The sequence below is a fragment of the Pediculus humanus genome, genomic scaffold (genome assembly GCF_000006295.1).
Source record: "Pediculus humanus corporis 1103172108186 genomic scaffold, whole genome shotgun sequence".
NCBI lineage: Eukaryota > Metazoa > Arthropoda > Insecta > Psocodea > Pediculidae > Pediculus > Pediculus humanus.
In genome coordinates this window covers 219,014-241,776 of record NW_002987756.1, presented here as the reverse complement: position 1 = coordinate 241,776, position 22,763 = coordinate 219,014, and the positions used below count along the sequence as shown (strand labels likewise).

Below are 22,763 nucleotides of genomic sequence, written 5' to 3'. Positions count from 1 at the left end.
ATGTCCGTTTAAAAAAAAAAAAATTTCCTTCCTTTTGAATGATTTAACCCGTTTTCCTTACAATCTGTGCCGTTAACACCGTCCGTCTGTCAACGGCAATTTTTTTTTTTTTAATTACAATCACAAAACGAAAATGGGTTACGCACGCACACACACACACGCACGCACTTTTCTTCACTTTTACATTTAGGTAATTACATTATTATCATTATCATTATTATTATTATTTTTTAAAATTGAAACAAAAAATAAATAAATTGTTATGTCCATTAGTTTCGTTAATTAGAATTGTCGTGAATTTTTTTTTCTTTTTTATAAACACCCTGGGAAAATTCGTGCGAGTATTTTCCCTTTATAAAAAAGTCATTTTTACGTGCATGTGCGTAAGTGCGTGTGCGTGAGTGCGCGTGTGTGCGTAAGGTAATAATAAAAATATTTCCATAACTAAAAAATTCGATAAATAAATGAATTAGGGAGAAAAACTTGCAAACAAAATTTAATAATTCTATTAAACCCTCCTCCCTCCTTTCTCCTCCTCTTCCTCCCACCCTCTCTCCTCCTTCCTCATCGCCCCCCCCCCCGACGAAATGAAAAAAACTTTTCTCTTAATGGATAAAAAAAAAACGGTAGCAATTTTCTTTCTTTTTTTTTTTTTTTTAATTTACTATATCATAATTTTGGAAGGTTCATCATTCTCTCTCTCTCTCTCTCGCACGCACACACGTCCCATCCATTCATCACACATTTTTTCATTCGTTTTAAATATTTATTAATAATAATAATAAAAGATTTAATAACAGAAAAAAAAAAAAAAAAATTGTTCCTTTGTTTTCTATCGCATCTTCTCTTACGTTTAATTTACCTAAATAAAAAAAAAAAACTCGTTTCGAAAACCTATTACGACGTTTTATTTTTTTTTGCTTTCATTAAATCTCGTTTATCGATTATAGGTATATACCACAAATTTAAAAACATTATTATCATTATTATTATTACACGAATTCATTTAAAAATAATTTCTCGGGAGAGAGAAAGAGAGAGAGAGAGAGACGCATACACACACGACCAAAAACATTTTTCCGACATTATCAATCAATCAATAATTACAACAGTGTAGGTTTAAGGTATCAAAAATTTTATTGAACGTAATGTGACGCCATCAAAAATCAATGGGGGACCGAAATAAAAATAATAATAATAATAATTTTTATGTAAAATATTACGAAATTTCCTTTTTGTTAATAATATTAAATCTCTTTTGCCATTTTAAAATAAAAACTCATCGAATCGAGCTTCTATTCTTGTGAATAAGGAAAAGTTCTAGAAAAAACTCATCATCATTATTATCATTCACATCATATATAAAACCAGTTGTTACGGAAAAAAGTTAACCCAAATAAAAAAAAAAAAAAGGTAAAAATTTATCTGCAGAGTTATAAACCTAAAATTCTGTTGGACAACATACGAGAACAGATGTTAAAACCAAAAAAAAAAAAAAAAAAAAAAATTTTTATTTCAAACACGTGACGGGAATGAATAAAAATCAGTTACCTAATTCCCCGACTTTTTTTTTTTTTTTTTTTTCATTTTGTAAACATTTGGTCAATTTTAAAAGGCTGTGATTAAAACCATATTTAAAAAAAAATAAAAAATAAATTTTTTTTTTTTCCCCATTTTTTTGATTATTATTATCATTGGTAACGTTATTATCATTATCAATATTTTATCCTTTTTTTTCTTATTTATTTATCTATCGGTAAAAAGCCTGCAAAACAAAGATAAATGAAATGTCAGAAACAAAAAAAAAAAAAAAAAAAACATTCAAACTTGTGGAACGAATAGATAAAAACAAAATGGTGGGTGTAAATATTTAACAGGCTTTAAAATAATAATAATAATTTTTTATTTTCAAAAGTGACGAATCAATTTCATTCGTATTTTTATGAGTTTGTACGGGCGCGAGCTACACGTACTTACGCGCAAAACAAAGATTTAATAATAAAAAAACAACAACTAATAACTGTTCTTATACAACCCGCCGACACCGACACCACCGCCACCGCCACCACCACCACAACCACCTCCTCCTTTCTTTTCCTACCTCCCCACTTTTCCCCTCAAATAAAAAAAAAATTAAATAAAAAAAAAAAAATTAAATTTCTTTAAGAAAAAAAAAAGAAAAATTTAATTAATGAAAATTACTCACAGCAATAAAATTTAATAAACTTTAATAATAATAATAATAATAGTAATAATAATAATAATAATACCGATGATGATGATGATGATGTTGTTGATGACGTAATGAGATTCGTTTAAAAAAAAAGTAAAAAAAATTCGATCATTCGCACTTTGGGGTAAAAAAAAAATTGTCATCTAACGCGGATGAGCACATTTTATTACGTTATTACATAACCCATGAATAAAACTATAACAAACAACAACCACAACAACCAATAGAACAACAACAACAACTTTCAATTCCTTTCCCCATTTATCCCTGAATTTTATACACATCCTCACGATTTTTTAAAATCCTTTTTTTTTTTTCCCCCCTCTCCAGCAATCGAATTATTATTTACATAACGCAACGAGTTAAAGTACCAGAAACACTCGTAATAATAATAATAATATTTATAATTAAATCTGATGTAATAATGCAAAAAAAAAAAAAAACTTACGATTAAGAGATTTCGCACTTTTTTTTTTTTTTTAATAGTAGTTACCACAAACAACCACAACAACAACAACAACAACACTTTTCGGTCCAACCTGTCGGATCTGTTACGTTCATACAAATATTGCAAATTATTCGATAAAAAATTTTCCCGAGGTCGATTCGAACCTTTGATATAAAAAAAACATTATCCAATTTCAAAAATTACACAAACAAACAAACAAACAAACGGAACCCTACCAACCTACCTCCCCCCCTCTCTCTCTCTCTTCCTAAAGAATTTTTTAAAGTTCGTTAATAACCAAACTTAATTTTTTTTTCTTCTGCTAATTTTTTTGTTATTAATTTTTTTAATAAATAAAATTATTTCTAGAAAGAAAAAGAAAGAAGAGAGAGAGAAAGAGAGAAAGAAAGAAAAAGAAAAAAGAGAGAGAAAGAAAAAAAATTGATTTTTTTTTTTATATAATGAGAGTTGTATTTGGTTAAACCTGAATTGCAACCATTTAACTCTTTCTGCTCTCTTATTCGTTCATTCATTTCCACACGTTATTTCTCTCATTTCATTCATTCATTCATTCATTCATTCATTCAATCGTCGTTATTTAGTTTTTACTCTACTCAAAGGTGCAAATGACATAAAGCATATTTTACCGACCGGTTGAGTAAAGGCAAAGGTAAAAAAAAAAAAAAACATTGCGCAAATTGGAACATGTTTTTCAATTTTTTAATACGGTGATTACAGAGTGTACACAACACTAATCAGGGCCTTAAGAATATTAGTAGTAGTAGTAGTACTACTCACTGTCCTTAAATTATTATTATTATTATTTTACATTCGTACAATTAAGGAGTTAGGTTTAGGTATATATTCATTGACGGAACTTTCAAGGACAAATATGATTTAGTTAAATCTCAAACTCGCGACGGGTATATAACGTTTTGTTTTTTTTTTTTTTTAACGGTGGTTCATCCTCTGGCATTTTCTCCTCACCCCCCCTCATTCCCCCACTCCCCACCTCGATACCTTTTCATTAACGGTCAAAGAAAATCAATTTTCCGATCCCTATCGGCTCATTCTTTGACTCAAGTCAGGGTGGTCAGTCAATTAATTCACCCATAACGTTTCTTTTATCACCTTTTTCTCATTTTATTATTATTATTATTATTATTATTATTATTATTATTATTATTATTATCATCATTTGCAAAGAAAAGATTTAAAAAAAAAAAAAGGTTAATGTCATTGTTACAGATCTTTCTTTCTCTCTCTCTCTCTCTCTCTCTCTCTCTTTGAAAACTTTTAATATTGACAAAACAATGGTTTAAGACTGCAAACAAAGGCAAGGCGTGACATTATTCAACTGTAAAAATACACGTTTAAAAAAAAAAATTTTTTTTTTCTTCTCCTTTTCCTCTTACCTCTCTCTCTCTCTCTCTCTCTCTCTCTCCCATGCTCCCTACACCTCCCTCCCTCCCACCCCTACGATATCCGATTTTAAATAATTTATTATTAAAAGTACTCGTTTCCCCCCCCCCCAAAAAAAAAAAAACACAAAAACAACCATTTTGTTTTGTTTTTAATGACGTATGACTAATGACAGTGAAAGTATGTGTGTGCGTGTGTGCGTGTACGTAAGTAGTCATTTGGTTAACACAATTGATCGCCGCCATTTTGTTTTTCCTTCCGCGATGATTTAAATATTTCAGGGAGGGGGGAAGGTTTTGATAATTTTTCATTTAACTGTTATTTTACATTTACGTCATAGCGAAATTTTTCTTTTACTTTTTATTTACAAAAAATAATAAGAGAGAGAGAGAGAGAAAGAGAGAGAGAGAGAGAGAGAAAGAGAGAGAGAGAGAAAGAGAGAGAGAGAGAGAGAGAGAAAGAGAGAGAGAGAGAGAGAGAGAGAGAGAAAGAGAGAGAGAGAGAGAGAGAGAGAAAGAGAGAGAGAGAGAGAGAAAGAGAGAGAGAGAGAGAGAGAAAGAGAGAGAGAGAGAGAGAGAGATACAAAGTAGTCAAGTCACGTGAAATAAATCAAGTGAATTATTTACATATATATATATGTATAAAATCTTTCGATGGAAAAGTTGTATATTCTTCGGGCCATTTTTACAGTAGTAAAATAATGAAGGAACTTTGCTTGAACGAACACAGAGAATAATAATAATCTAAAAATTGTTTTCAAACTCGAAAATAAAATCAAAAGAAAATGAAGAAAAGGTTTTCAATCGTGGCAATAGAAGAATGACGACGATACATAATATATATATAAATTAAAAATAATAATTAAATATTTCGTCATTTTTCACTTTTTAAATAAAATAATTATATAATTTTTCTCAACGTTTTATTATTATTATTATTATTTAATAACAATAATAATAATAAAAATGAATAATATGAATAAAATATAAATTAATTAAATTGGCGCGCGCGCGCGCGCGCTCGTTTAAATTTTAAATTTAAATTTCAAAGGTGCCAACTTGAGTTTGGAGGGGGAAAAAAAAAGAAAAAAATTAATATTTTAATTAAAGAAAAATTGTTAATCCCGTTTTCGGCCATTTTTTTTTTTTATATTCATTTCGTCGCTTTTGTAAAAAAAAAAATTTCCTTTCCCCTCCCCCTCCCCTCTCCCCCGAGTAATAAAAAACCCAAAAAATACACAAAAAGTTTTTTTTAAAAACCCTTTTATCTCGCATATCAGTTTAAATAAGTAAAAAAAAAAATATGTGAAAGAATTATCTAATTACTAAGAAATCTGATAACTCCAGTTATCAGGATTTCAGGCTCGGCTTTTTTTTTTCATTTTTTCTTTCATATATTGGCCAACATGGTGGATCCGAACGCCTAACACGATTTTAAATTTCTAATTTACTACGTCACAAAAAATTACATAAAGGGACAAATATTCAAAGTATGGACGTGAGCGTATATACATAAAAATAAAATTTTTTCTTATTGAAAAAAAAAAAAAAAAAATAAGAAAGAAAGAAAAAACGAAAAAAAAAAAAAACAGCAGACGAAAAATTGGAGAACCAAACAATGATCAGGTCGAATTACATTTCATTGTGTGCATAAAAATAACGTCATTTCCGATTCGGCACGGGTCCGGAAGTCATGAATAAATACCCCATTCAAACTAGGTTCTTTGTTTTTTTTTCTTTCTTTCTTTCTTTCTTTTTTTAAGGTATACTGTCAGGTTCTCTCTCTCTCTCTCTCCCTTCGCTAAGCACCCAGCCAAGTGTTTGATTACTTATCACCACCTGCACTAAGCAAATATATCATCAAATTCACCCGAACACTTTCCTATATTCCCCCCCAAAAAAAAAGTGTAAAATTTTTCTCAAATCGCAATTTAAACCCATTCAAAAAAATTTTTTAAATGAATCGTAAGAAATCGAACGTAGCCAACCTTAAAACAAACAACAAACAAACGAACAAACAAAAAAACCTGATAAAAAAAAAAAAAAAAACGATCGTAACTTGAATTTGGTGAAAATTTTTTTTTTTACTCAAATTTTCTAATATTTCATTCATTTCGGAGTATATTAATATATTAATGACGTAACACTTATATATTTTTGTTGTTTGTTGTTTGTTGTTTGTGGTTGTTGTTGTAAACTTTCACGTTTTTTTTTTTTTTTTAATATATATAAACTAGTTTTAAATTTTAAAACGAAAAGAAAGAAAAAAAACCTTTTTATATTAATTTTCTCTCTCCCTCTTTCTCTCTCTCTCTCTCCCCCCCTTTTTCTCTATCTCTCTATCTCTCTCTCTCCCTTTAACATACAAACAAAAAAAAATTTTTCACAGAAAAGGGTGATGAAATAATTTTTTTTCTCCCACAACAATCATTCTCCCTTACAACCTTTTTTTTTTAATAAAAACAAATTAAAAATGGTTGTTGTTGTTGTTGTTGTCGCGTTACGACGATTGCCCGATAATAATAATAATAATAATAATAATAATAATAATAATAATAATAATAATAATAAAGGGTTAAATAATTTTTTTTTTTTGACTTTTCCAAAGTGTCTATACTACGTAATAGTTGGTAAAAAAAAAAAAAATTTCTTGGCAATTATAATATAAAAAGAATGAAATAAAGAATAAAATTCAATTCAATAACCTTTAGCTCGAGGTTAAATAATAAGGAAGTCAATTAAAAAGTTTTATTTCTAAAATAAAAAAAAAAAGAGAAAAAGAGAAAAAGAGAGAAAGAGAAAGAGAAAAGGAAAAAAAAAACGAGAGAACAAAAATCAAACAAATCAAAAAAGCTTTACAAAGCAAATAACTCAAAGGCATAATTATTCTCGTGTAGTAAGAAGAAGATGTGAGGGCTCGTGCAAAAGACGAACGAATATTCTAGAACGTAATATCCTCGAACCGGAGGGCAATTAAAAAATATTATCCGACTTTGCTACTACTACTACTGCTACTACCGACGACTATACTGCCATAGCATTGCTAGATACCCGCCGCCGACGCCGCCGACGCCACCGCCACCGCCGCCAAAAAGTAATAAAATTCAAATTCGTTGAATTAAAATTAAAATTAAAATTAAAAACTTTTAAACATTTCCTACGCGACGACTTCCCAACAAAACGGATAATGTTTTGTGAGAATGGCGGGGGTTTATTAAGGAAAAAGCAGGTGTACAAATAAAATTGACAATAAATAATAATAATAATAATAATAAATGCGTATTACGGCGGAAATCGAGACTGAGACCTTTACTAGTAGTAGTAGTAGTAATAGTAAATTATAAGCATACATTACTCGTTTTTTTTTTTTTTGGGGGGGGGGGAATCCTCCTCACGTGTAATTTTAAACAGTTTTTCCTATTAAGGTCAAAGGTCATTTATCCACTCTCTCCCTCTCTCTCTCTCTCAGCGCCCCATCACCCGGCCTACCCCCTTTTTCTTTTGTTTATTTTATTTGTTTGTTTATTTATTAAAATTATTGATTCCATGCATCGAATATTGCAATTACACACACGCGCACACCCTCCCCCTCCCCCTTTTCCCCGCACTTTACGGTTTGTTCGGCTCGAATGATTTTCATCGCGAAATAATTCGAATTAAAAAAATTAATATTTGTTTAAAATCTTTGACCCATAAAATTCTACATTGATTATGATTTTCGATATGTGAAATAATTACAAAAAAAAAGATTTACACTCTACATAACATGGAAAAGAATACGAGAACAATCGAAAGGGGAATAAACAACAACAACAACCAACCCCCCCCCACCACCACCAGAATCACCAGCATCAAAATTTAGTTAAAAAAAAAAAAAAAAAAAAAAAATCAATAATAATTTTTTTTTTTTCTTCTGCTACTCGACCAGTTCTTTAAATTTCATATTTTAATAAATAAAAAAATAGATTACACATTCATTCATAAACATGTAAAAAAAAAAAAAATTTTTTTTTACTTAAACTTCTCTCTCTCTCTCTCTCTCTCTCTCTCTCTCTCTCTCTCTCACTCTTTTTACAAACAAGTATTAAAGTAAAAAAAAAAAAAAAAAAAAATTTTTTTTTTTTTTTTATATGCGATTAGAGTAGAACGTGGGAAAGCGGCGCCCGTGGACTTGATGAACTCCAAACGACAAGTTCGAACCTACAGTCGACACCCTAAGGCAGGTAAACGAGCCCAGTCATCTCTTGATGTATTGCAACTGTTTTTTTTAAAGTTATATTATTCTATGGATTATTTCCTAGATTAATAATTTTATTATTATTATTATTGTTATTTTATTTGATCATTAAGATGCCAAATTTTCCGATTTGGAAAAAAAGAAAAACCTCGAGCATGAAAATGAAACCGTCCTCCATTTTTTCCTTATCTATGAGAAAATATACTGACTGACTAACTGACCATTAAATCAACCAATGGGGGGGGGGAGAAGGGGAGGAGGGAAGCATGAGAATTTCACCTATTCGCAATCTCATCATCATCATCATCATCATTTTTTGCCCTTTTTTAGCATTATAATAAATAATAACAACCCTTCTTTTCCTTTCCCTTAAATTTTTTTTTTTTATTAACGACACTATAAATAATAATAATGATAATAATAAAATCGGCAACGGAAAATTAAACAATTTAGTTATATTTCCCCTCCCTGCCCACGCAAGTTAAAAAAAAAAAAAAAAACATGGATTCAAACAACTGTCCATGAGAAAAACTCAACGAACCGTTTTAAGTAATCATTAATTAGGTGCCGGACAGGTGTTCATCAGCATTATTTTTTTAAAATTTTCCCTGAGAATTTTTTTTTTTTTTTTTATTCGAAAAAAAAAATTAAATAAACACAGACATTTGTAACAGGTATGCCAACCGAGCAAACAACCAGTCAACCAACCTTACGTGGAAATATTAAACAAAAAAATTATAATTGATCCCATCAATAAAACCATAAATAAATCAATAAAAAAAATTAATTAATTAATTATAAATATACGTTTGTTTTAACATTTGCATGAATCATACAACAACAAACAACAACCAAAAATTTTCACATAATTATAAACGAGCATCATTATAAAAAATTAAACGACATTATCTTTATTACGTTGTAATTAACATTACACAGGTTTGAAATGAATTTGAAAATGAAAGTTTTTTGTTATTAATGGAAGGCGGTGGGGAAATTTTTTTACGCAGGACACCAAAAAAAAAACTTGAAAAAATGAATAAAAAAACGTTACGCATAAAAATCTACCACCATTATTGTCTAACAACAACAACAACATAATAATAATTAATAACTTTTTTTTTTTAAATATATTTCACAACGACATCCGTACCATCCAGCATCCCTACATAAAATTTCTCCAATTACATCATCATTCTTATATATTTTTTCACTTTGCATGACTGTTTCCGGATCCAGGTAATAATAATAATAATAATAATAATAATAATAATAATAATAATAATAATAATAATAATAATAATAATAATAATAATAATAATAATAATAATAATAATAATAATAATAATTGATATAACCGACTCATCTTTTTTTATTTTTCACTCTAATTCAAACGTTTTTAACTGGAATAATAATAATTTAGAACAATGAAAAAAAAAAAAAAGTTACCGATAAAAAAAAAACTATTTCCGGTCTGAAAAATTTTATTAAAACATTAAAAACTTTATTTTATGGGGGGGGGTATCTTTGTTTTCATAATAAAAAAAAAATGCAACTTATTCTCCCGTAAAAACAACAACAACAACAACCAAAAAAATCTCAAATTATTGATTATTAATAAATTCGTCATTTATAATTATTCCAAAGACTTATTGAATTTAAATGATTATAACGAATAATATATTTATATATTATTATTATTATTATTATTATTATTATTATTAAAAATATCACGTGTCGTCTATGATAATTTAAAAAAAAGGCATGAAAATTAAAATAAATTTCATTTCATTTTATATCACCCGAATAAATTTTAAATCATTCACGATTAATAATAATAATAATAATAATAATAATAAAATACGTAAATAAAGTTAAAAAAATGAAAACTCGCGCTCAAACACGATCGCCATCTTGCAGAATTTAACTGAACTAAAATTACCTCAAACAATAATTATTTATATGTGCGTATATATGTATGGTTATCACGTTTCTATTCTTTTTACCCTTTTTATTTATTTTTTCAACGGTTAGTTTCACGACGATATGGGGCGCTGGAGGAGGGGGGGGGGCTTTAAAAATTGATTTTGGCAAAAAAAAAACGTATTAGCTCGTGAATTGATATGAGTCGGTTATCGGTTAGTGAATTTATTGGGGGACCCTAAGGGTGAGATCATACCTGTTAGTCAAAAAAAATTTATTCATTCAACTTTCTGTGATTACAACGAAATATGATACCAGGTTTCCCTCTTCAATTCAAATTTTTATTTTAGGTACCTTACAATTCATTGATTGTGATTTTTTAAATATAAAATTTCATTTTTTCTCATCAGATTGATTTTAAAAACAAAAAAAATTTTTCATTAATTTTTTTATATTTTTATAAAAAAAAAGTTTTAAAAATCGTTCCGAAATACTTAATGATAATAAAACAACAAAGACAACAATTGTCAACAATTCAATAATAATAATAATAAACAAGAGAAAAAGGTTTTCAACAAGACATCATTACATAAAGAAATAAAAGGAACAAAACGTAAAAACAAATATGGGTAAGTAAACAAAAGTCCTAATGTTACCTTCAAAAGGAAATTTTACGTACAGGTACAGGTACACGAAATTGCAAGCGAAAAAAAAAAAAAAAAACCTTAAGGTAATTGGAATGAATTTTCCCATGAGAACTTTAAATGAGAGAGAGAGAGAGAGAGAGAACACGATAGACGGTTTAAAGCAACAGGTGCTTTACAACAACCCATAGTTCACAACAACCCTAAACCCATAAACTTGATATGACCCTTACAAAAATTTCATCTTAGAGCTAAATGGTCGTATGAAGAAGGTGGTGGTGGTTGTTGTTGTTGTTGTTATTGAATGAAACACTCACGTCTCGCAACAATTTTTTTTTTTTTTTTGAATGAAAAATAATAATAATAATAATAATCTCGTGTTTCTTTTACTACTATTACCTACTATCATTTGTGTTAAAAAATCGTAGAGACAAACGCACACGCACGCACACACACACGCACACAACGGACCACGTAATGAATTAAAATTTTATTTTAGATTTTTAAAAAAGTTTGCTTATTTAGCATTTGAAATATTAATTAATACCTTAGTCAAGGGAAACCGATTAAACAGACGAAAAATCAACGACATTCATCAGCTTTTTTCCTGTTTTTTTTTTAATAAAAATGCATTTTATTAGGTAATTAAAAAAAAAATTTGGTAAGGTATTAAATTACCCGATGGGAATATTTTAATTATTTATATCTTTATATAAATTTTTTTCGATTCGTAATCATATTTTCATATTCGATGAAACTAATAAAATAAATAAAACCTAAAATTAATCAACGACATCATCGAAAACTTCATTTTAATCTCGTAACTACCGAAAAAAAATTATCGAAATTAATAACGTAAAATCCGTTTAAATAAAATCAATTAATATTAAACGCAAACGTTTGATTAAATTAAAGAGAGAGAGAGAGAGAGAGAGAGAGAGAGAGAGAAAACATCAAACCAAATTACTTCAGGTACGATTTTGAAATATATACTTTCCCTACTATTTTTACTACAACCCATACTACATGTAGTTATTACCATTTTCCTCTCGATTGTTAAAAAAACGTGAAATTTTTTATAAGAAGACCCACGTTTCCTATATGTAAATAACGGTCGCGACAATCAATCTTAAATATACATATATATTATTTACTTTAGGTTTCTATGAATGAATGAGGGAATGAATGAAAAAAAATAATAATAATAATAATAACGCATCTTCACTACTGACATCTACAGGATTTTTTTTTAATTTCGGGGAGAAATTAACAAAAAAAAAAATTTTTTTTTCGGCGGGTTTAAATAGACTATTAATTTTCCTAATACACAATTGTAATCATTAACATTAATAAAATGGAGTAAATTATTTAATTGAAAATACATTTATGTAAATAAAAATAAAAAAAAAAAACTCGAGCGATTCGTCATTCTCTTTAAAAATAATAATAATAATAATAATAATAATATTTTCGGAGCCCATGATGAGACATACCTCGTAATCACTCTATCAAAAAAAATTAATTTATTACTTTCTCACAAAAAATAAAATATTATTATTATTATTATTATTATTAATCAAAGAGTTTTAAATTTCATTCCTTTTGTTTTTAACCCTTCGCCACCGCCACCGCCACCCCCTCCCCCTCCCACCACACTTCTATTGTTTAAATGGTGATGGTGGTTTTGTGAAAAAGTTTCAATTTTCCTTTATTCATTTACAAAGTTTTTATATATATAATTTTAATCATCATTATTATTTGTGGTTGGGAAGATTAATTTAAATATGATTCGAATATGAACGTAACATCTTTCTTTGGTCAATATGGACATAATTATAAACGGTTTTAAAGTAGGGCAAAAATTAATTAATTAAATTTTCAAAGGTAAAAAGTCCAAGTAAAACATAGACTCCATGTTTTTTAATCCTACGATATCATCACATGATATATCGATTGTAAAAAACAAAAAAAAAAAAAAAGTTTGTAATAAAGACCAGAAGCAGAACACAAAAAGTGTTTGCCGCATGAATACTAAAAAGACGGCAAATCAACTCTTCACGATATTTTCCTATCTTTTCTCTCTCTCTCTCTCTCTCTCTCTTTATTTAAAAACATTCACGATTAAATACCTATTTAATTAAACGTCAAGAAATCGATCGATCGGTTTCGTAAACATGGAATTAAATAGTGGTCTGTTCGTCCAATCCACGCACGCACACGCACACACACATGTATTTATAGATAGATATTTTTTTTTCTTCAAATTATCCAAATGACGATTACGAAATGCGAACCCCCCATTTAATTTGTTTTTATTATTATTATTATTATTAAGTCACGAGTTGTTGTGAGCCATGTTCAAACGGTTTTAAACGATTTCATTGCAGTCAAAGGCCACCAATTTTCTTTTTTAAACTTTTCTGAAGGTTGGTGTTAATCAAATTAAAAGATTTGATTTGAAAAGATGAGAATCATCATCATCATCATCAACAAATATCAACAACCCTCATTTCACAAATGTTCTTTTCGTATCGTTACAAAAAATCTTTCCTTTACCGCCGTTTTACCGTTTTTTCTTTCGAACCTAGATTATTTTTGAGGTAAAATAACGTCTGGTTATTTTTTTAAGCCTTTTACATGAGAAGTTTTTTTTTTTTTTTTTGTGATATGCCTTTTGATAACTATCAATTTACAGGAGAAAAAAAGGTACGGTTTTTACACGACTAAAATGGTTTTCTATTAACTAATTACTTTAGTTTCTCCCATAAAAATGATATTTTGTTTCAATTACGACTAATCGATTTACTATTTTTTTACTATTAATGCTTAGCTAATCTTAATTGCAATTAATAATCTTTCAGGTACTCAAACAAATATCGATAATGTCATTAACACACATCGTGACAATATATAATATCTTTTTTTGACAAGATACGTAAGAATTTATTATAGAAATTTTTTTAATGAATTAACCCTTTCCAAAACAATTAATTCAGCATTTTTTTTTTTTTTTTTTTTTGCAATCTCAATTTTTTTTTTTACACCACCAAAAAAAAATTTAAATTTATCATTTAACAACGAACGAGTCGATTTTTTTTAACGTCTCAATTTAAACATAATATAAACCTTTCTTTCTCTCAAATTCTTTTTTAATCTATAACATATTAAGACATATACAAAAGACATTCACTCATTCACACTCATTCACTCAATCACTCAATCATTCTATTTATTATCAATTTTCTCAAGGTTTCCTTCTCATATTGGTTTTAGCGCCATAATCAACATTTATAATCTTAGAAATGGTGTGAGAAGCTAACATTAGAGTTTTCGAAAAAAAAGTTATTATTATTATTTATCCCGTGGTGCCCCTATGTTCGAATAATCATCGACCGTTGCCCTTTAAGGTCTTATAAAGTTTTATTGAGCATTGAAAATTAAACAAATTAATTTTAATGTGCACACACACACACACACACACACACAAATAATCAGTAAATATAAATCATCGTTAAATAAGTTCTCGTCTCAACGAAACAAAACAAAACAAGGGATGATACTTATAAATAGTGTTTAGCTTCCCTTTCGATCAACTATAATAATTTAACGTAAAAAGACGACCGTTTTTTATTATAAGAATATATATGCAAAGTCTCATGTTAATCTATTTTAGTCAAGTCAATAAATGCAGAAACTCCTGACAACAGGGTCGAGTGTTAATGAGGATGCTGGTGATTATCCTATTAACTCAACAACGCATTGTAATACCGCGTCTTTCTTTCTTTCAATATTGTTCATTAAAACATTTTGTAAATCTTCATCGGGGTCAAGTTTTTATCTTACTTAATAAATGATTTTAAAAAAAAAAACTCACCTAATGAATTTTCCGGATCGCTTAGATCGCTAAAAGAAGGTACTTTTCTCATCGAACATGATGATTGTGTTATTTTTGTCGATACGCAACTTTCATCTAAAACTTCTTGTTTGATATTTGTCATATCAATTATATCCGTGGCAAATTTCTAAAAAAAATAAAAAATAAAAAAAATTAAATCATTTCAAAGAAACATTAAAAAATAAAATAAACGTGTTGTTGTTAATTGCAAAACACGATTTAAAAAAAAAAAAAATAAATACACATTTATTAACAAAAGCTAATAATTGCTTTCCTGAATTTTCATTCACGTACAATATCTAAATTGTGTTAAGAATGTAATAATGGCTTCCTCTTTTTTTTTTTTTTAAATAAACCGTAAAAAAAAAAAACCTCAAAAAAATAAAAATTGATTAATTTCTAGAAACTTCTTTTTCTTCTAAATATTTTCAATCGATAATATTATATATAAATTTTTTTTTTTATAGCTAAGAACGTGCTGATAACAAAATCAATAAAATTTTATTAGTAATTTAATAAAAAAAAAACTTATTTTTTTGCTTTAGTCAGAAGATTTATAAAAAAAAAAAACAATCGATACCTATAAAAAAAAAAAAAAAAAAAAACAAATTAATCACATCGCACAATTATTATTATTATTATTAGAAGACAAATAAAAAATGGGTATCTTAACAAATTTTAACTAAAAAAAAATTTTAGTTTTAGTTTTATGACGTCATTTATATTCCATTCACATAACGTAGTAAAACAAAATTTATTTTTCTACCATTTTTTTTTTTTTTTATCTAAAGGGTTACCTTTTAAAATCTGGTAACGTTTTTATTTTTAAAAAAAAAAAAGGAAAATTTTTGTCGCTAATGTTGTTACGACAACAACAACAACAACAACATGACTAACATTCAAACAGTCTAAACATAATAAACAAATAAAATAAATTATTTATATAAATGGCATATTAATTGGAAATCAGATGATCGACTCGAATTTGGCACGAAAAAAAATACCAAAAAAAAACATACACGAGAAACGCGAGACAATTTTTTTTTTTTTTTTTAATTTAAAACTTTTTGCAACATTTATAAATTTTTTTTTAAAAAAAATAAATACGAACTCGTAAGTACTACCACCATTGATTTAAAAAAAAAAAAAAAAAAAAAACAAATTAATTAATTTTTAAAAAAATTGAAACAAGATCCATCCGACATTAACATTATATAATAAATTATTATTTTTACTTTTTAAAAAAAAAAACAATCGATCGATACGAAACCGATAGTTTTTTATTAATTAATTTTTTTCTTCTGCTTCTTTTATTTTTATTTTCGTATGTAAGAAACAAAAACAAAAAAAAAGTTAACTTACGATTTATTCGTTATACCCGACAATTCTTAGAAATAAACTCAATAAAATTCTTTTTTGTTTTTATCGACTACATTTCAATACGTTTAGAAACAAAAAAAAAAAAATCTATTGGCAAACCTGACAATCAAAATTGTTTTTTTTTTTTTTTTTCCTGAAAATATTTTCATTTGCCACAAGACAAAACACACATTTTATTTAAACAACAACAACAACAACAACAACGCAAAGACAAAACTAACAAAATGACAAATCGTCAAAACAAATTTTTTTTTTTTTTTTAAACATTTATCTATCTATTCATTTAATTAAAATTGTTTTTGATTGTTTTTTTTTTTTTAAAATAATTTAAAGACGACCCTTACGAATAATAATAATAATAATTTAACCCTCTTCTTCCCCCCTTCCCCCCCCCCACGATAAAATTTTGACGATACGATTGCAATAGAAAAATAATAATAATAATAAACGGGGGAGTGTAATTACCAATGTTTTCCTCCTTTTTTGTTTTTTCTCTTTTCTCGACGTCGATTTACTACAACTTTCTTCGTATTTGATAAAAAAATTTCCTTTTTCCATTTTTTTCCCATCTGGTCCATCGTATAAATCGAAATTTTTTTTTATTGATATTTGATTGTTTGGATTCTGTCGAATCCAACAACTCATTCCTGTTCCATCTTGAACCATTTTTTTTTGCATTCACTTTTATTTAATTTTATTTCAGTTTGTTTGTGTATATATTTTTTTTACTTCCGATTTACTCATTTATTTACTTATTCTGTCGTTTTCAAAGAAAGAAAAAAAAAAAAATTAATCGGAATTATAATTAAAGATGTGAAAAAGGAAAAAGGTAACAAATAAATTGTGGAGAAGGATTTATTTGTTTTGTCATTTCAAAAAAAAAAAAAAATTATTCAATGGGCGTTCGTTTAAAAAAAACCTTAACAACTCATTCAAACAAAAAAAAAAATTATACTTTAATAAAATCATCTATGCCATATAACCGAAAAAAAAAAAAAAAAAAAAAAAAATTAATCTAGAATTCAAAACACAATCACACTCTCACTTGGGGAGACTAACAAACATCATTTCCTTAATATCATCCCTAATGCAAACATTTAAATTTTTTATACAAATCGAAAAAGCTTTCAAAAAAACAAAAAAAAACAAAAATGGCGTTAAATTTTATATATATAAAACAATTACAAAACCTAACGAAAAAATTTTTTTTTTTTTTTTTTTTTTTTAAGGTTTTGGTTAATTGAAAGCGCGACAGGATTATTATTATTATTATTATTATATATAATGCGATGCGGTGTGTTCAGGATCGTATTCGGAATATTTTAAGGGTTCTGTTTTAAGTTTATTTATATGGTTTTTAAGTTTTCATGAGATCTCATCTCATTCATTCATTCATTCATTCATTCATTCTTTTTACATTTGATGTCATTTTAATGATTTTCGAAAGCTAAATTTGGACTTGAAGGGTGGTGAGACAACTAAAAAAAAAAATATATATATATATAAATACGTGAAGAACTCTCGAGAAGATAATAATAATAATATTATATTGATTTATCGATTTTTTAAATAAAAAATAATTATTTTTTTTAAAATAAATTTAATGTAAGATTATTTTTTTATATCCTAAATCAACATCAAATCCTACACATTTATGCAAATATTTTTTTTAAAAAAAAATTTAAATTTAATTTCTGATTGATTTCGATAAGAAATGACATTAAAAAAAAGTTATTATTATTATTATTTGATTTTCCTTTTTCATGTTTATCTTACCCATTGCCAAAAAAATCCTCCTTTTATTTATTAACTATAATATCACACATTAAAATTATTAACGAATAATTTATTAATAATTATAAATTTAAAAAAATTTTTTTTTTTTTTAGGTCTGTCGTATAAAAATATAATAACATATTGATATAAATAACAACAACCGATAATACGACAGGTACCGGCAACGATGTGATTAAATCAAAAAAAAAAAAGACAAAATGACAACAAATTACACGCATAAACGATACAAACAAACAAACACTATCTCACACATATACAACAAACGTAAAAAAAAAATTTTTTTTTTTTTCTTTTTTCTTTCTTTTCCCAAAGATGGAATACAAAAAAAAAAAAAAAAAAAAAAAAAGAGGAGAGATGAAAAAAAAAACAACAAAATAAGATCAAAAGCAAGTTATCGAGAAGACTGAATGAGAGGGAAAAAAAAAAAAAAAAAAAAGTTTGAATTACTACAATTTCTCAATGAAATTCAACCTGACATAAGTTTACCATCTGAGTCGTAAGAAACGGTTTCAAATAAGAAATAACATTGTGAAGAAATTATTTAACTCGATTTTATATATCCATAGAATAAAAAAAAAATTGTTCATCTCCATAGAATGAAATCGATTTTAAAAAAAACCGTTAATTAAATTTAATTAAAATCAACATGACGTCATTCCAATTTTTTTTTTGAATTAATAAATTATCTATCACTCAATCTCTTCGCAAAAAAAAAAAAATTATTACGTCATTACAATATTCTCGTTTTATTTCCCCCCCTTCTCCCCTTAAAATCCATTAATAATAATAATAATAATTTACGTTAAAAACAAAAAACTAATTATGTAGCCAAATATATATATATACGTATAACAATTCTGCAGTAAATAGTAACGTACATTCCGTCAGACAAAACACACACGCACACACACGCACGCTTTTATATACACGCCATGATGGAATAGATTCAATGTTATTGTCAGTAGGTAAAATAATTATTATTATATATCACGTAAATAAAATTAATACAAAGTGGTAAAACAAAAAAAAAAATTTTTTTTCACAAATTTGATTTTCGATCTTCCCTCCCCTCTCCCCTACTCCTCCTCTTCCCCCCGGGCTCTCCAAACGCATCCAATAAAATCAAAATCAATAAAAACAAAATAAACCTAATTGTATATTACCATCACGAGGATTTGACTATAAAAAAGGTAACACCATCATCGCATATATAATCACACACACGCACGCACACACACACACACACACACATACACACACAACACTTTATAAATAAATAAATAATATGTATACAAAAATAGAATCCGAAATAAATTCACCCTAAGAATGATGACTCAAAAAAAAAAAACGCGGCGATGTTTTATATACATTATATAAGGTGTGTGTGCGTGTGTGTGCGTCTGCGAGTGATTTCCACCCCCCCTTCTCCTCACACCCGAAAAAAAAAAACAGTTCTTCCTCTGGCATGTCAAACAGATTTATTTATTCATACATAATTATATATGCATTCGTGCATTCAGTATCAATTTTATTATTCAATACGCACTATCCTGTGCATTAATTCTTCAAATCTCATGATAAACATCATTTTTTTATTAACATTGTATGATACGCATGTATGTAATATAACTTACACGGTATTAAAATTTTCTTCGGTCATGGTTTAATAAACACCCTCGCATTGATTTAACCCCCTTGAAAAAAAAAAAAAAAAACGATGCCACGGAAACGACAACGACAGTTATCTTCCTCTTTTTTTACTTAATTACCTATTGAAATTATAAGCCTAAGGAGCGGTTGTTGCAAGAACCTATCTCTCCCCCTCTCTCTCTCTCTCTATCTATCTATCTCTCTCTCTCTCTCTCTCTCTCCTAATTACAGATTCTTTTCACAGGGGACAATCAAGTAGTCAACCCAACGATTGTAACGAATTTGTAAGTTTTTTTTTTTTTTTTCATTGATTGAAATAAACGGACGTATATATTATTTTTAATAATTCAATCTGTGTTTTCAATATTAAATAATAATAATAATAATAATAATAGGTTGAATAACACACTCACGCATTTAAAATCGTTATAAAAAAATTTCATATATATATACCTCGAAAGGGAAATTGGTATCGCGTGATATACGTGCACGGTGACAATGAACTTGAATAATTAATAATGCAATCAATCAATCAATCGATAGATCGATATATGGTTAATAATAATAAAAAACTTACCGAAAATAATAAATTTTTAATAGTTATTATCTTTTTGTCTAGAGAACATTCGTAAAAATTCTCATCCTCTGAATTATTTGTTAAATTTTGATATTCTTCTGTTAAAGTTTGCAAATCCATGATGATGATGATTATTATTATTATTATTATATACACCTGGAGGAAAAGAACCTGAAAAAAAAAAAATACAATAAAAATGGCGTCAAATTACAAAAATTGGTTAAAAAAATATTAAAAAACAACCCCATCCATTATTATTATTATTTTTTTTAAAATCCTTTTTTAACAAATAATAATCCATTTAATAAAAAATATTATTTGTGAGAAATAATAATAATAATAATAATAATAATAATAATAAGATGTAAAATCTTTAAAATTTTTAATTGAATCAATGAAAAATATCATCATGATGATGATGATAATGATTATTTAATTAATTTTGTTTTAACAATATATATATATATATATATAATGTCTGTGACAAATAATTTAAATGTAATGTGCAAAATATCAAGGAGAAAAGTTTTGCTTATCAAAATATAAAACAAAACATGGCTGCTATGATTAAAGTTATTTAATTTCATGAGAATAAATAAAAAAAAAAATTTATTGTGTGTTAAAAGTTTGTGGTGCCAGTGAGGAGGAGGAGGGGGAGGGGAAGGAGAAGGGGCAAAACAGGGGATAAGGTTAGGTTATGAATGAAATTTTGTGGCTCTTGATTGAAATAAGATATTAGGTTTGTTCAGTAAATGAAAATCATGTGATTTCCTAATGAAATAAAAACTTAACAGAACACACACACACACACATAAATGATTTAAATATTGGTTATTGAGTAATTAAAAACCTTAATCAAGTTTTATTCTGATTAATATTACTTTGTAAAACTAATATTATAAAGTAAAATAAAGTCAAATGTAAGATTTGACTTCAAAAAAAAAACAAAATTATTATTCAAAAACCCCAAGTAGACATGTTAATAGAATGATTTGTTGTTTTTTTTTTTTGAAATTTGATTAAAAATAATTTTTGAGCTATTTATATTTTAGAAAAAACAACATTAATTTAAATATTTTTAACTTGTTGTAATAAGAAGAAAAACAATTTTGTTTTAAACATTAGCCTTTGTAAACAATTAATAATTTAAGTAGACCATCAACAAATTAATTGTTAAATCCGTCAACGTATTTTAAAATTACAAAATATTTGAATCTGTTAAATTATACTAAGAAATTTATAATGAAAGCTTTTTACATGGAGAATTTTATTAAATTTATCAATTTTAAAATTAAATCAAGTTAATGTTAATACGATAAATTATAAATGTTCTTTTCTTTTGTTTAATTTAATTTACTTTTTGAAAATCTAATTCGATTGGTCACGTGATTTTCTTCCATTAAAATCTTTGCACCATTTTGTAAATTGCGAACAATTATAAAACTTATTTAAAATATGTAAAATTAATACGATACCTTTTCGTTTCGTTCGTGATGATTTTATTTAATGGCTTTTCGATGTGAATACGATGAAAAAATAAACTTTAAACGACGATTTACACGAAAAATTTATCATAATTCACAAGTAAACCCGTTAATATTCTGCAACGCGATTAGTAACAATCAAAGCGGTTAAACACAAACGGGTTACCAATTTGAATTTTATCTAAATAATTCATTTTTCGTCCAATAGAGTTCGCTTTAAATCCGCCATTTTTTTTTCGTCTGGTTACTTTTCAATTACCATTATTTTCTGGAGTTTTTTTTTCCCAAAAATAGTTTAAGTGAGTTTTTTTTATATCGAGCTTGAATTATTTTAAATTAAAATATTTTTTAAATCCGTTAAAAAATTTTTTTTTTTAAATTTTTGTTTGATTTATCGCAAACGCGATTGCTCAGTTAACCTAAAATTAAAATTTTTATAAATATGCTCATATAAAATATACATGCATATTTTATTAGTTTAATTTAATTATACTTTATACTACTTTTTTTTTTTTTAGGATAATAAAAATAATCATGCAGTCTCCAGTGACCAGATTGGTAAGAAAAAGTTATTATTTATGCAAAAGAGATTTGGGAATATTTGTTCCCTTTCTTCAGAAAGCAAATGATCCCATACAACAATTATTTGTCGATAAAATAAGAGAATTCAAAGCAAAAAGCTCGTGAGTAAAATCAAATTGAATAAAATAAAATTGATTATTGAATTAAAATTAAATTAAATTTAAAAAATACCATTTTTCAGAAGTGGACAACTAGTCGATCCTTCACCTGAATTGCAAAAAGAATTGCAATCGGACAGAGATAGACTAATGAAACAATTTGGAATGAAATCAGCCGAGGAAGCGAAACAATTTCCAAATTTTAAATTTACCGATCCACCTCTTCAACCATATGATATAACTTCAAAGTAATAAATTATCTGTTTTTTTTTTAAAAAATCATTAAGGTAAATTAATAGTATCTGTTACAGAAATGAAAACAATCGAATATCATTTTTCATTCTGTTTGTATAAAGTACATTTCAGTAGGTGAATAATAATAATAATAAAATAT

The 22,763-nt window shown here is 26.8% G+C and overlaps 1 protein-coding gene across 1 annotated transcript; it reads left to right on the top strand.

The window, feature by feature from the left end:
• Window positions 1-22,223: 22,223 nt before the first annotated feature.
• Phum_PHUM420030 (ATP synthase coupling factor 6, putative) lies at window positions 22,224-22,621 on the top strand (the record flags this gene model as incomplete). Its single annotated transcript, XM_002429048.1, has 2 exons — window positions 22,224-22,372; window positions 22,453-22,621. 2 exons carry the CDS (start codon window positions 22,224-22,226, stop codon window positions 22,619-22,621), a joined length of 318 nt encoding a protein of 105 aa, XP_002429093.1.
• Between the last annotated feature and the right edge of the window lie 142 nt (window positions 22,622-22,763).